General features: G+C 44.3%; 1 protein-coding gene across 1 annotated transcript; it reads right to left on the reverse strand.

The window, feature by feature from the left end:
• Window positions 1-461: 461 nt before the first annotated feature.
• Window positions 462-14513, reverse strand: LOC311108771 (pre-mRNA-processing factor 39-like). Its single transcript, XM_084151515.1, has 15 exons — window positions 14383-14513; window positions 7659-7807; window positions 6842-7405; window positions 6569-6694; window positions 6212-6330; window positions 5352-5519; window positions 4965-5148; window positions 4320-4427; window positions 3808-3972; window positions 3198-3324; window positions 2160-2428; window positions 1802-1986; window positions 1612-1686; window positions 1346-1448; window positions 462-1099 (listed from the first exon to the last, which is right to left on the reverse strand). The coding sequence occupies exons 1-15, from the start codon at window positions 14393-14395 to the stop codon at window positions 1007-1009; spliced, it is 2448 nt and encodes an 815-aa protein (XP_084007641.1). The 5' UTR covers window positions 14396-14513; the 3' UTR covers window positions 462-1006.
• Between the last annotated feature and the right edge of the window lie 1276 nt (window positions 14514-15789).

Below are 15789 nucleotides of genomic sequence, written 5' to 3' on the forward strand. Positions count from 1 at the left end.
ATGGCTGACATTGGGACCATCAAAAGGGACAGGGTTCTTAGGAGTCCCTTCTAGTACTGTAATTTCTCATTCTAAGTACACTGGCTGAGGTCACTCCCATCCACAACATAAAAAGCCTATTAGAACTGCTGGATCAAGACCATGATAAACTGAATCAGCTTTATAGTGGTGGGTTGGACTTGGAACAAAAGCCAGCACATGCCACATCCTACTGTACCACTCCATGACCAGGGTTGATGTCTGCTGAGTATGACATATGCTTAATCTATAAATTGTGTACAAGGAGTAAGTACATTTACATCATTTAGCAGACGCTCTTAAACATGACAATTACTAAAAGTTATGATTGGATAGGTACATGCAATTGCTCACCAATCTTTAACAGTTACGCTGCAATGGCAGTGATATTAATATAGTATAAGAAGGGTTAATTCAGGGAATAACAAAACAGAAACAAGAAATAGGATATCAATGTCTTTATTATGAAATTAAGTCAAAATAAAAAGAATCTTCATTCATTTCTGTTCTTGTCCCAGGAAACAAAACAAACCATAATCTTGAAAAGCTCACATTTTAGGAAAGCAGAGAGAGCCTCAGGGAGGACTCTGAGCACAGCAGGTACCACTACCTCCATACGAATCTATAATCTGTATCAAACATAACTAGTTTTCCCAAACATAGATATCGAAGAGGAACCAAACTAAGCAGCCATTCAATCTAAAATTGAAAACATATAATTTAGCGTAATTTTAACTGAGGGGAAAATAAAAATTCATCTGAAGTCCGCATCAACAACACATGCGTAACGAACACAAAAAGCAGTCAGTCAATGAATGATGGTGAGATGGTGACTACAGTGAATGTGTCAAATGGCCAATGGAAACAACATCAAACCAAAGAAGGAGGAAGATGGTCTAGCTGAGCTGAGCGGTTGGGCTGGGTAGAAAAGATGCTTCCTCTGAATTTCTTCCTTCAGAAGGATCTCTGTCCATCTGTCTGTGAGACATCATGTGGGTGGAGGGGGGTAGTACTGGTTATACTGCTGGGCATACTGGTTGTACTGTCCCCAGGAATGCTGTCCCCAGTTGTTGTACTGTTGCTGGAAAACGAAAGCAAAGACAGACAGGGTTAGTTGGCATTCCTTCAAATACTCAGGAACATCTTATTCTAGTGTCAGCGTCACCAGATGATAGAGCTCAACACTATCGCACTCCTGTTTTCTATTCTAGTGAGAACCAATTTTGGCATGGAGCGCCTTTGTCAGGGATGGTATTACATTTGTCACCTTGCAATACAAATTGAGTGTATAACAGAATGTTTGACACTGCTCTATCATAGGACTCACTTGGTACCAGTTGTAGTTGTAGGCAGAGTTGTCTCCCTGCATCATGTGCCCTGAGCCTGGGTGGTCGTCTGTACGCTGTCTCTTCGACTCGGGCTCCTGGGAGCTGCAGGGACATGAAGGAGCAGGTTCATGTCAATCAAGAGCACCCAACTAATCAATTCAGGTATGGCAATTCACAACCTGCTATGAAGCATCCTACCGATCCTATTGTGTTGTACTCAATGTCGTAAATGTTCAACAGAGAAGTGAACAAATTCAAATCTTACCCATTCTCTGCTTTCCTCTTTGTCGACTCATGTTCTTTCAGAAGCTTCTGGTGTTCATCGTACGCAGTCACTAACCTGTGAGGATGGGTTCAAGCCATATGGATTTACTGTCATTCATTGACTAATCAGAACACTGGTCAGTGAAAATGTATTAATTGTTTGAGGGTGTAGGTACTGTAGGTGAACTGACTTATTGATGTCGCTGCCAAAGTCCTCGAGGAACTCGACCTTGCGCTGAGAGAAGGTGAGGCGGGAGTCGAGGGGCAGCGGGCTGTTCAGGGCGCGGTCGAAGCAGGCCAAGATTTCCGCCTCGTTCTGCTGCACATCCCCACTGTACTCCAGCTCCAGCAGGTTCAGGTACAGTTTAGGACTCGTCTGGAGAGAGACACACACACAGTAGATTAATGATGAACTAAAATGGTTTCTCTAAACACATTTTCTCTGAATCAAACTCCCTTTGACACCATGTACTGTCTCTCAATAACACATCTCAATCTCAAGATCCTGAACCAAGTGATTCCATTCTTCATCTAGCTCTGTGATCTTACCTGGTCCTTGTCTATGGTGTCCAGCAACACCTTGCGGGCCTTGGTGAGGCTCCTCTGCACCTTCAGCAGCTGCCGGGCCAGCTTCACGGCGTAGAACGACGTCTCGCTGGCGTTCTTCCCCGATGCCATCGCCTCCCTCAGCAGGGCCTCCGCCTCCTCCAGGTTGCCGTGGCGACGTTCCAGGCTGACCTGCCGCAGACGCACCATGGCCAGGCCCGGTACCGCCTCTTCCAGAGACTTCAGGATGCCGCGCGCCTCCTCTATGTTCCCTGCAGGGAAACAAAACACGAACTCAGTTCCACTTCTGGGTTGAATGTTTCTTACTAGTCTGTGTAGACAGAGGCTACCAAGGCTTTTGAACTTATATTATTTGATCGTCTCAGCCTCGTTTTTTGAATATACTTGTTTGTAAATCACATCTGGTAAAGGTCTAATGACAAGTGAGATGTGTGTGAATCGTGGGGCTGGCACAATAATCGTATAACCAACAATTATGTTACAAGCGCCGTGCTCTCAGCTGGTAGAGCACGGCGCTTGTAACGCCAAGGTAGTGGGTTCGATCCCCGGGACCACCCATACACAAAAATGTATGCACGCATGACTGTAAGTCGCTTTGGATAAAAGCGTCTGCTAAATGGCATATTATATTATATTATTATATGAACCAAAGTTGTTTTGTCAGAATTGTCTTAATACATTCATTTTAATAGGGTGGGGATTGAATTTCATTTTCAAATAGATACACATTTTCTACAAGCAAAACGACACAGGCAGGAGGAGAAGCTTCATTTCCAAAAGTTCCAAGCGGTCAAAAACATTACTTTATTTAGACGGGAGCTGTGTTGCATTCATTAGGTATGCATGTCGTAGCTGATTTTCATAGATGCATTATCATACATTACAAGCTCAAAACAGTTAAACAAAAATGACAATAACAGTAAGGTAATTTGCTTGACAATGAATCCTTACCCAAAATGTCATAATCGTCACAGCTCTATGTGAATAAGATGTTAAGAGGGAACTAGAAACACCACTCACCCTGCTGCTCCTCGAACGCAGCCCACAGCAGGTGAATGTTGGGCTTCTTGGACAGGTGGATGGTACACGCCTTCTTGTACACATGTCTCACTCCCTCAATGCTGTAGCTCTCTATATATTTTGCATACTTCAGTGTGAAGCGAGAGAAAGAGAGGAGGGTTGGAGAAAGAGGGGGGGAAGGGGTGGATGGAGAGCAGGAGGTGGAGAGAAGACGAGGAGGGGAAGGTGACAACAACATTTTAAAAACACCCAATTCCGGTTTGCTCAACCAGTGAATTTCTTCATTGACAAGATCGTGTTTTTAGAAATGTTCTTTGTAAACCCATCAGCACCTTCATGGAACCAATAAGATAAGTTTCTGTAAGGTAGTGGGAGACGGAGAAGATGCAACGTAGTAGTTGGCAAATGCTGGAGTCAAATCTTGTGTGGCAAAGCTGGCCATCCCCTAATACAACAGATACAGTGATTAACAGATCAACGTTACACGCAAAGAAGAGATGTTCAGGACGATTTACTGTTGTCAGGAAGTGATGAAATCGTTGATGGGGGAAGTGCGGGGGTCATTATTTTTGAAGTGGGGTTGAAGGTCAAAGGTTAGGGGTTGGGTTACCTTCGTCCAGAAGTCCTCGTAGAGAGCACAGGCGATGAGGCAGCGTTCGAACAAAACGACCACGCGTTCAGGAGTGCCATTCTCGATCTCAAAGTCCAGATACTCCTTCCAGTTGCTGAGCTGGGTCTTCTCCAGGGCTTTAACGTGGAAGTAGGGGCGTTTTATCTACAAGGGGAGAAGAGAAACACAGCATTCAAAATGGTGCAAGACCTACATTTACAACCATTTCAAATTAACGTCATTAACAATGGAAGGAAATTAGAGGGATAGTTCACCCCAAAATCAACATTTGTCAGATATTTTCATACCTCGTATTCCATCTATTGTGTAGACATCTGTAGGCCTCAATCCCAAATGAATGGGAAAGTGTGGCACCATCCAATTCCATCTCGACCCAGCTTGACAAAGCCCACTTTAGAGGTATGAAAACTTTGAGGTGAACTATTCCTTTTAGCAATATGAAATACAATTGGATAATATTCTGATCAGTAAAGACAGGTGTCAGTACTCACCCCTTCCTCGAAGGCCCAGCGTTTGCTGACCTCCTGCTCGTTTTGGTTGAACACCTCCTGGCGTGACTCGATCACCTTGTGGCGCATGTTCTCGATCTCTGTCACCCTCTAAACATAACACAAGACACTCAATGTTAACCACTTGACTTTAAAACACAATCTCGTAACCATCTCATTCTCCACTGATGTGCAAACTGCATGTCCAGCTGCCAAGGTTATTTACATCACCATGAGACCAAGAGAGAGCCACAGACAAGCAGGGGCCCTGCCTGTAGAAGGTGTGGGGGCCTACCCAGAGACCGAGGCACACCCCGGGGCAGGGTATGTACCATATACACCATGACTGTAGGCCAGCCCTGGTGCTGGGGACTGGAGAGGGTGAGGGGTCACTCGACTAGGCCAGCCGGCCCACGATCCGTCCATTCCTGACCAGTTTTAAGCCGAATCCCTGACTGGATGATGCCAACTTGAATCCCCCACGTACTCATTGGCTTGGCTGCTGACGGAAAGACACCTCTTCAAACCTGCACAGATTTGTGTTTCTTCCCATGGATGATGTCTCCATGGGTGATGATGAAGAGGCGAGGGCCTCTGGCATGTTGTGTTACATCAACCCCCCCTGAGGGTGAGGAGGAGGAGGCGTACCTTAGCAGGATCTGGGAGGTCCTCGGTGCCGGCTGGGAGCCCCTCTGGCTCAGCAGGTGTTGCTACCTCTCCCTCCTCATCGACTGTGACTGCATTGGCTTTGGCTAGCTCCACCCTCAGCTGGACAAACTCCTCCTCTGACAGGAAGTGTTTGGGGTTGTTGTTCTGCACGTGCTCTTTGAACCTGAAGAGAGACATTCAGTACAGCACTAAGAGAACCAAAAGTACTACCAGATAGTGCCCCTGAAAGTGAGTGTGGCTGACAAGGTTAGAACTAATGCCAATGTTCAGTGTGATTTCTCTTAGCTACCCTCAACCTGAGATGTTGACCATAACCCTCATGGAAGGTTTATCAAACCCCATTGTGAATGAGCTGACCCGTCATACCTCTGGAGGTGCTGTGAGTAGAGCTGGGTGGGGATGCCCAGGATGCGGTCGTAGATGGCCGTGACGTTGGCCAGTTTCTCCTGCTCCGTCTCCCAGTTGATGTAGGCCTCCCACAGACGGTCAGAGCGGAAGTCTGTCCCTGCTGCCAACACAGCATGCTCATACGCACTGTAGGATAGAACACAGACTACATGATTAACGATCAGGGTTGGGTAGGTTACTTTATAAATGTAATCCGTTATAGTTACTAGTCCACATTTTTTATCAGTAATTTAACTTTTGGATTACCCAAACTCAGTAACTAGGTGAAAAATCTGTCGATGTGCCCTTAAGCAAGGCACTTAACCCTAATTGCTCATGTAAGTCGCTCTGGATAAGAGCGTCTGTTAAATGACTAAAATGTAAAGTAATCTGATTGCTTTCCCTTTAAGAGGCATTAGAAGACAAAAATGATCCATCAAACACATTTGAGGTGTCATCATAGTGGTCTCTGACTTGTGGTCAGACTAGCTCAACTTAAACTTGCACCCTTTTTCAATGTTGAATTGAAGATCATTGAGAAAACAGAAAGGTGTCAATGTATTTTTTCCTGCAAACATCCTTTCTGAATTTTAAAGTAATCAAGAAGTTATCTAGTTTTTCAAAAGTATATGTAATCTGAATAGTTATTTTTTTGGAAAGCAGATTACTCCCCAACCCTGTTAACAATACACTATGACCTGTAAAATCAGTAAGACACTTGTTGTTTTGGTTGTGTAATTGTCACGAGGTTCCCATGCACCTAACTTGTGGATATACAGGAGTGTGTGTGTTGAGGTGCGGTCTTTCACTTTTCAGTGAGGACAGAGCTCTTTACTCACGCTCTAATGCGTGACGGTGTCTCTGGGTCTTCAGGGTCAGCGTTGTCCTTGATGAAGGACAGGTAGTGGAGCCACAAGTCCACACTGAGGGGGATGGCGTGCACACCCCGCCGGTACACCTGCGGACAGGAGACAAAACGACATTGGGGAATGAGACAAACAATGTGAAAAGCCAATGACTGCCACAGCAAGGACCCAAACAGTAGTCAGAACAAAGCTCCAGACACTAACCCTGTCAAGTCCTTTCAGATCAGGACAGAGGATAGGAGGAGAAGAAGTCCATTTACACTATCAAATACCACTACATGAGCCCATCCATGGAAGACAGAGAGCCAGCCATGCTCTTTTCAGACTTACCTCCTCTGCCACCTGTGCATTGCCATGTTTCTTCTCAGTGTCAGCAAACTTCTTCCAGTAGCCGTAGCAGTAGGGGTAGCGCAACAAAAACGCATCAAACGCCTTCCTCACCACACCAAGATGATTCTGAGGAAAAATAACATTTATAACTTGCTTCCTGACAGAAAAACCTAATGTTTACATTTAGTTTTCAATACAGCAGAATGACAGCAGATAAAACCTAGTTACAATACAAGGGTCAACATAAAAATTCCAGGACTTATCCACACTCACCTCTTGCTCCACATACTGCAGCAAGTAGACCCAACCATTGAAGTCTTCAGGGTTCTCCTCACACCCTTTAGCCAGCTTCTCGTACTCAGCAGGGATGAGAGGCTCTGTAGGAACAGCTGGTTCCTCAACAGGTTCCCCCTGCTCTGTCTCTTTGGATTCTTCCAGTTCCATGTTAGCTGGGCTACCATCTTCTGCAACCATTGGTGGCTGGGCTTGAACTGGATCTTGTTCTTGTGGCTGTTCTACAGCGTCAGACATCTTCTCGCTCTGTATCAAAGGCTCCGTGGCGGTGTTGTTCTGTCCATCCCGACTATCGTCTGACGACGCCTCCATTTGGTTCTGTTGTTCTACCTGTGGAGAACGAGACTGCTCATCTGAATCCTCCTGCTCCCGACGCTCCTCTTGGAAGAGCTCAGCGCTCGCTAGCTGGAAGTGCTGCACCGCCTGTTCAACGGATCCTAGATCACACTGCTGGTCCTGGTGCTGCTCTATTACCTCTGGTGACGACTGATCTGACTCTGAGTCCGAGTCGTGGATAACTGTGGTGAGGTTGTCATGGGGATCCTGGTCAAGGGGGAAGGAAATTATTACCAACACGCCACTAAGAAAATAGGCAAGGGACTGCCTCATGTTTGAGAGAGCACCACTATTGAAAGATGGAAGTGTTGGTGTTTAGACCTATTAGTAATGCAGGCAGACAAAATAACATCTGCTATGTTGTTATACAGAATAATAACAAAGGGATATATTAGCCTTGTCAATACAACTACGTCCAGGGCAAAAGAGGTCAAAGCCCACATGCATTTCCCACACTGACCTGATCCATGGTCCATTCAGCAGCATGCGTGAGGACAGGCAGGTCGGGGAGGAAGCCCTCTCCGTTGCCCTCCATGGTTGGGGACTCCCCACTCTCAGGGCTGTCTGTGTCCAACATCCCCATCATGGGTTCGTCTGAGAGGTGCAGGTCTGGGGAGAAGAACATAGATTGCACGTCAATATAACAAGATCGAGAAGGGACAGTAATTATTAGTTAGTATTACAGGAAATTGATGTGGAATTAGGTATGGCCAGGCGATATGGCTAGTCCCATGTTTCATGAGCTGAAATAAAAGATCCCAGAAAATGTCCATACTAGGGGTGTGGGTTGGGATCCTTAATGTTAAGAAAAAACCCTAACCGAAAAAGTGTTCTTCATTGCCCGGCCCTAGAGGTCATACATACGTAATAGGACCATTATTCTGCATTGGAAATGTACGATTTTTTCTTATCATTTGAACGGAAAACCGATTAAGAAAATAACAGTTTAAAAGTTAAGCAAAATTGTCCATTTGTCACAGCCCTAATCCATACGCACAAAAAGCTTATTTCTCAAATATCGAAATGTATTTCTGCCATTCTCTAAATAAGCTTTGTTACACAAAAGGTCAATATTTCAAACAGCCAGGAATAATCTAATTAATTCAGGGATTGTAAAATTATACCTTGGCTAAATATAGGCTTTCCACAACCATAAGACCCACTAATATTGTAATTGTTTTATCAAAATAAACAATCACTGATCTGGCTTTCAAGTCTATAAAAATACAATTTTTGTTACAAATTTTACCATAACAATGCACATCCACTAATAATGACCAACATCTTGTAGCAGGCATTATAGAAAATTAACACGTCCCATAAACAATCTCTCAAGCCCACGTGCTAGTGAGTAGCCAGCTAATCTTTACAGTGAGGGAAAAAAGTATTTGATCCCCTGCTGATTTTGTACGTTTGCCCACTGACAAAGAAATGATCAGTCTATCATTTTAATGGTAGGCTTATTTGAACAGTGAGAGACAGAATAACAACAAAAAAATCATCAATGTTATATATTGATTTGCATTTTAATGAGGGAAATAAGTATTTGACCCCTCTGCAAAACATGACTTAGTACTTGGTGGCAAAACCCTTGTTGGCAATCACAGAGGTCAGACGTTTCTTGTAGTTGGCCACCAGGTTTGCACACATCTCAGGAGGGATTTTATCCCACTCCTCTTTGCAGATCTTTTTTTTTTTTTCCTCCAAGGTTTCGAGGCTGACGTTTGGCAACTCGAACCTTCAGCTCCCTCCACAGATTTTCTATGGGATTAAGGTCTGGAGACTGGCTAGGCCACTCCAGGACCTTAATGAGCTTCTTCTTGAGGCACTCCTTTGTTGCCTTGGCCGTGTGTTTTGGGTCATTGTCATGCTGGAATACCCATCCACGACCCATTTTCAATGCCCTGGCTGAGGGAAGGAGGTTCTCACCCAAGATTTGACGGTACATGGCCCAGTCCATCGTCCCTTTGATGCTGTGAAGTTGTCCTGTCCCCTTAGCAGAAAAACACCCCCAAAGCATAATGTTTTCACCTCCATGTTTGACGGTGGGGATTGTGTTCTTGGGGTCATAGGCAGCATTCCTCCTCCTCCAAACATGGCGAGTTGAGTTGATGCCAAAGAGCTCGATTTTGGTCTCATCTGACCACAACACTTTCACCCAGTTCTCCTCTGAATCATTCAGATGTTCATTGGCAAACTTCAGATGGCCCTGTATATGTGCTTTCTTGAGCAGGGGGACCTTGCGGGCACTGCAGGATTTCAGTCCTTCACAGCGTAGTGTGTTACCAATTGTTTTCTTGGTGACTATGGTCCCAGCTGCCTTGAGATCATTGACAGGATCCTCCCGTGTATTTCTGGGCTGATTCCTCACCGTTCTCATGATCATTGCAACTCCACGAGGTGAGATCTTGCATGGAGCCCCAAGCCGAGAGAGATTGACAGTTATTTTGTGTTTCTTCCATTTGCAAATAATCGCACCAACTGTTGTCACCTTCTCACCAAGCTGCTTGGCGATGGTCTTGTAGCCCATTCCATTCTTGTGTAGGTCTACAATCTTGTCCCTGACATCCTTGGAGAGCTCTTTGGTCTTGGCCATGGTGGAGAGTTTGGAATCTGATTGAGGACAGGTATATTTTATACAGGTAACAAACTGAGATTAGGAGCACTCCCTTTAAGAGTGTGCTCCTAATCTTAGCTCGTTACCTGTATAAAAGACACCTGGGAGCCAGAAATCTTTCTGATTGAGAGGGGGTCATATACTTATTTCCCTCATTAAAATGCAAATCAATTTATAAAATTTTTGACATGCGTTTTTCTGGATTTTGTTGTTGTTATTCTGTCTCTCACTGTTCAAATAAACCTACCATTGCAATTATAGACGGATCATTTCTTTGTCAGTGGGCAAACTTACAAAATCAACAGGGGATCAAATACTTTTTTCCCCCTCACTGTATATTTAAAGTCTAGCCAACTTGGATATACTTGCTTGCCAACAAGGTAGAACAGTTGAACTTATGAATACACCCTCCTGTCTGTCACCAACTATTTGAACAACAGAGCCTGTTCACTTTGTTTAGACACTGAAATCAAGTGGCCTGCCTGGATAAGAAGATGCTTAGGCTATTTCTGAGAATGAGAAGAGTTGCCAATTTGTTATATAAATGCATATTTTTATACTCATTGCACATTTATAAAAACACAGACTAGACATCTAGCACATAACAGTCTGTGGCTAAAATGCTGCTAGTGGTATGTTGCGCGACAGAAACTTAGCATACATTTTCCACAATCATGTTCATCGATACTCTCGTTTTAGTAGGGTCTGCTCTGTTCTACATTCTGGGAGTTGAGACATAAAAAGGTATTGTTAGAAAGGATGTCCTCATCTATTACAGTAAAATAACGTCTAAGCGTTTCGGAGTCCATATGACCGATTCTGTTGGACCAAACGTCAAATAGCGAGTTTAAACTGTTATCTTTTGTCGATGTTGTGTGGCAGGGGCTTGGTGTATGTGTGCGAGTGGGAAGGTGCACAGCGCACACAGCACAGAAGGAGCGAAGGAGACAAGACTAAAAAGGCAGAACGCGCATAAAAACCAGAAAAATGTAAGCCTTGATTCTTGCAATCCAGGCATTTGGAACAACGCGCTAAAACATTAAGTTCAGTTAATACAATATATCGCCCAGCCCTTGAGTCAGGAGTGGATCCATACAGTGTTGACATAAAATGCAATAGGTCACATTGACATGACTGGGTTATTGGTAGCCCCTTTATAATCCGAGAGTGAAATACTAATACTCTCCTCTCTAACATGTAGGCCCATTACAAGTCAGAATGTTGAACAAACTTCATTTCAACTTACTTGACCTGTTGTCCCCTGATTTTGTCCCCATATTGGAGGTAATCTGATACAAAATATCTACCCGACCTTCAGTACGCTGGGGTGTATATAGGTTTGTATATTTTTTTATACTGATGCAATTCGCACTTGCACAATATGGTTGAGCCTAACCAAACCACAGACTGGACTGCAAACACTTCCAGCTGATTGCGAGGAAACATGTTTCAGTAGACTACTTCCACTCAAGCTCTGTCAGGTTGGATGGGGAGCGTAGCTGCACAGCTATTCTCAGGTCTCGCCAGAGATGTTTGATTGGGATCAAGTGCGGGCTCTGGCTGTGCCACTCAAGGACATTCAGAGACTTGTCCCGAAGCCACTCCTGTGTTGTCTTGGCATTGTGCTTAGGGTCATTGTCCTATTAGAAGGTGAACCTGAGGTTCTGAGCGCTCATCAAGGATCTCTGTACTTTGCTCTGTTCATCTTTCCCTCGATCCTGACTAGTCTCACAGTCTCTGCCACTGAAAAACATCCCCACAGCATGATGCTGCCACCACCATGCTTCGCCGTAGGGATGGTGCCAGTTTCCAGACGTGACACTTGGTATTCATGCCAAAGAATCTTGTTTCTCATGGTCTGAGAGTCCTTTAGGTGTCTTCTGGCAAACTGTCATGCGCATTTTACTGAGGAGTGGCTTCCATCTGGCCACTACCATAAAAGGCCTGATTGGTGGAGTGCTGTAGAGATGGTTGTCCTTCTGGCAGGTGTTCCCACCTCCACAGAGGAACTCTGGAGCTCTGTCAGAGTGACCATCTGTCAGAGTCACCTCCCTGACCAAGGCCCTTCTCCCCCGATTACTCAATTTGGCTGGGCGGCCAGCTCTAGGAAGAGTCTTGGTGGTTCCAAACTTCTTCCATTTCAGAATGATGAAGCCGTTGTTCTTGGGGCCCTACGGACAATTCCTTCGACCTCATGGCTTGGTTTTTGCTCCACGTCCTACCACCAAAAAGGACCAACAGCATGTACAACCGGTAAATATATTTTTCTTCAACATTCTGGCTTATAAAGACTATTGCGTCTTTTTTAGGGCGACTTTGGTCAGACTGAAAGTCTATGGAGTAACCATGGTAATAGTCTGATGTTTAGGCAGGGTTATAGGTTCGTGTGGCATATCTAAAGTCAGCAAAAAAGAACGATGCCCAGGGTCCCTGCTCATCTGCGTGAACGTGCCTTAGGCATGCTGCAAGGAGGCATGAGGACTGCAGCAGATGTGGCCAGGGCAATAAATTGCAATGTCCGTACTGTGAGACGCCTAAGACAGCGCTACAGGGAGACAGGACGGACAGCTGATCGTCCTCGCAGTGGCAGACCATGTGTAACAACACCTGCACAGGATCGGTACATCACACCTGCGGGACAGGTACAGGATGACAACAACAACTGCCTGAGTTACACCAGGAACGCACAATCCCTCCATCAGTGATCAGACTGTCCGCAATAGGCTGAGAGAGGCTGGACTGAGGGCTTGTAGGCCTGTTGTAAGGCAGGTCCTCACCAGACATCACCTGCAACAACGTCGCCTATGGGCACAAACCCACCGTCACTGGACCAGACAGGACTTGCAAAAAGTGCTCTTCACTGACGAGTCGCGGTTTTGTCTCACATGGGGTGATGGTCGGATTCGCATTTATCGTCGAAGGAATGAGCGTTACACCGAGGCCTGTACTCTGGAGCGGGATCGATTTGGAGGTGGAGGGTCCGTCATGGTCTGGGGCGGTGTGTCACAGCATCATTGGACTGAGCTTGTTGTCATTGCAGGCAATCTCAACACTGTGTGTTAGAGGGAAGACATCCTCCTCCCTCATGTGGTACCCTTCCTGCAGGCTCATCCTGAAATGACACTCCAGCATGACAATGCCACCAGCCATACTGCTCGTTCTGTGTGTGATTTCCTGCAAGACAGGAATGTCAGTGTTCTGCCATGGCCAGCAAAGAGCCCGGATCTCAATCCCATTGAGCACGTCTGGAACCGGTTGGATCGGAGGGTGAGGGCTAGGGCCATTCCCCCCCAGAAATGTCCAGGAGCTTGCAGGTACCTTGGTGGAAGAGTGGGGTAACATCTCACAGCAAGAACTGGTGCAGTCCATGAGGAGGATATGCACTGCAGTACTTCAGGGACACATTATTCTATTTCTGTTAGTCACATGTCTGTGGAACTTGTTCAGTTTATGTTTCAGTTGTTGAATCTTGTTATGTTCATACAAATATTTACACATGTTAAGTTTGCTGAAAATGAATGCAGTTGACAGTGAGAGGACGTTTCTTTTTTTGCTGAGTTTACTAGTAATGTACTAAAACATAGTCCCCTGTAGCTCAGTTGGTAGAGCATGGCGCTTGCAACGCCAGGGTTGTGGGTTCGTTTCCCACGGGGGGCCAGTATGAAAATGTATGCACTCACTAACTAAGTCGCTCTGGATAAGAGCGTCTGCTGAAAATGACAACAAAAAAAAACATCCTTATCAACCACGGTTTGACATTCAATAAAAATCTATACGGCTGATCCAAATATCCAGATATGTCTAGCTACGTAAGATGAAAACGAGAGTAGCTCAAATACATTTATCATACATGCTCCAGATTAGTAACCTGAACCATTCAAGTCATGCTCAACTCGGTTTATTCAAGTAGCTGTAAACTAAAGAATCCCCACTCTGACCGCAGCTCTTGACTTGACCAGTCACACCGACTCTTGTACAAGCATGCGTACTTCCGTGTTTAGGAACATAGTTAGCGTGTCAGCTAGCTACAGGCGCGCGTGCTGGTGTATAGTAACGTTAGTTATCATTATATCTAACGAAACAACATTTTACCTGCTCAATGAAAAACTACCGAAATAGCTAACTATTTAACTAGCCCACTTGTAATGATAGCTAGCTAGACATGTCGCTCGTCATTGAAGCACGATACGGTAAACAAAACTGTAAAGTTGGCTTAGCAACCTAACTAACTGTAGCTAGCTAACTAGCTAATTCAAACGGCTCTGAATAGATACCCACTGACTGTATATCCTCGAAAATAAGACGTTAGTAACGTTTCCAGATGCTGCGTGTCATTGTAACGATAGTAGGGAAAGGCGACCGTTTCATTTTAATCCAATAATTGGCTGAAAGTCTTACAAACAGTATCACAGCGAAGTGAGGTCTTCAACCCTGCCTCGGTTTGGGCCTAACGTTAGCTGCTAGCTAGCCAGACCGCACACATCCACCACCTTCACATTACAGCAAGCGGAGTGGTAAGAAGTTCGGGGTTTTGGAATTAACAAAGAAAGGGTTTGCGCCAACTTACCAGTATCTTCCATGAAATTCGGTTTGGACAAATGTGTATTTCCTTTACTTTAAACTTATCTAACCAACAACATGTAGCCGCGTTTCTACTCTCATTCTCCAGTGACAACTTTGAAGAGGCTTCGGAAGGGCAGACAGAAGGGGCGCATGCGTACGGTTGTCACTAGTTACCATAGCCACAAAGTCAAAATGGCTATATCGTAGAAATCTGCTTTTTACTTTAATGTTAGGGTTAGGCATAGGCTTAGCAATGTAGTTAATGTTATGTTTAAGGTTAGGGTTAGGTTTAAAATCAGATTTTAAGATACATTGTAGAAATAGGCGGGGTTTAGCCATAATGTATTTGTGGCTGTCGTATCTAGTGACGACACATGCGTACTGTAGGGGGGCGGGTCCACTAATACAATGGCTGTGTTCGAGAGGATCAAAACCGTAATGTATCATGGCTAAATTGTGACTGACTAACTGATCTACAAAATGTAAGCAGTAGTTATTTATAATACAATGTTCCTTGTTGATCAGTCAGTCGGCAGTCGCCTGCAGTGTTAGCTCGAATTTTGAACAAGCCCAGAGTAACCAAGAATGGTTACACTGTATGTTCTGTATATCTGTCTACTTGTTTGTCTGGCTACTTTGTAATGAATCCAACAACTGTAGCCAGTAGAGGCTGCAGTCACTGATTTATGCAAAAAGGTGAATAAGAATAAGATGATAGGATAATAATATTCCTATTTGCCATTTGATTTTTTGCCACTATTTTACATCATAAAAAACAACAACATTAATTTATCTTAGAACTGTAGAAGAATTGGAATGAGAGCATAGATTTGACTAAGGTCTAGATTATAAATAATAGAAGAAATCCAATGTAGGCTGGATAGAAATCCAACGTGTGTATACTGTCTTGATTCCTGAATGGTAGACAGAGGTAGACTAACTGAATAAATAAACCCAAATCTGACTCTCTAAATCAGACTATTTGTTATGATATATCAGGAACTAAAGTACATAATTATGATGTACTTACATTCCTAATATTTTCAAAAGCTGCAGATGTTTAAAGCCCCCATGCAGTCTTTTTAATTGTATTTTTAAATCATCACTGTATCTCTACTAAATCACTGTATACACTGAACAAAAATATAAACGCAACATGTAAAGTGTTGGTCCCATGTTTCATGAGCTGAAATAAAAGATCCCCGAAATTTTCCATACACACATTTACATTTTTACATTTACGTCATTTAGCAGACGCTCTTATCTAGAGCGACTTACAAATAGGTGCATTCACCTTATAGCCAGTGGGATAACCACTTTACAATGTTTTTTATTTTATTTATTTTTTATTTTTTTGGGGGGGAGGGTGGGTTGGAGTAAAGGGGGGGTGGGGGGGGGTAGAACATTTATT

Source organism: Coregonus lavaretus, assembly GCF_964263955.1.
Source record: "Coregonus lavaretus genome assembly, chromosome: 33".
Classification (NCBI taxonomy): Eukaryota; Metazoa; Chordata; class Actinopteri; order Salmoniformes; family Salmonidae; genus Coregonus; species Coregonus lavaretus.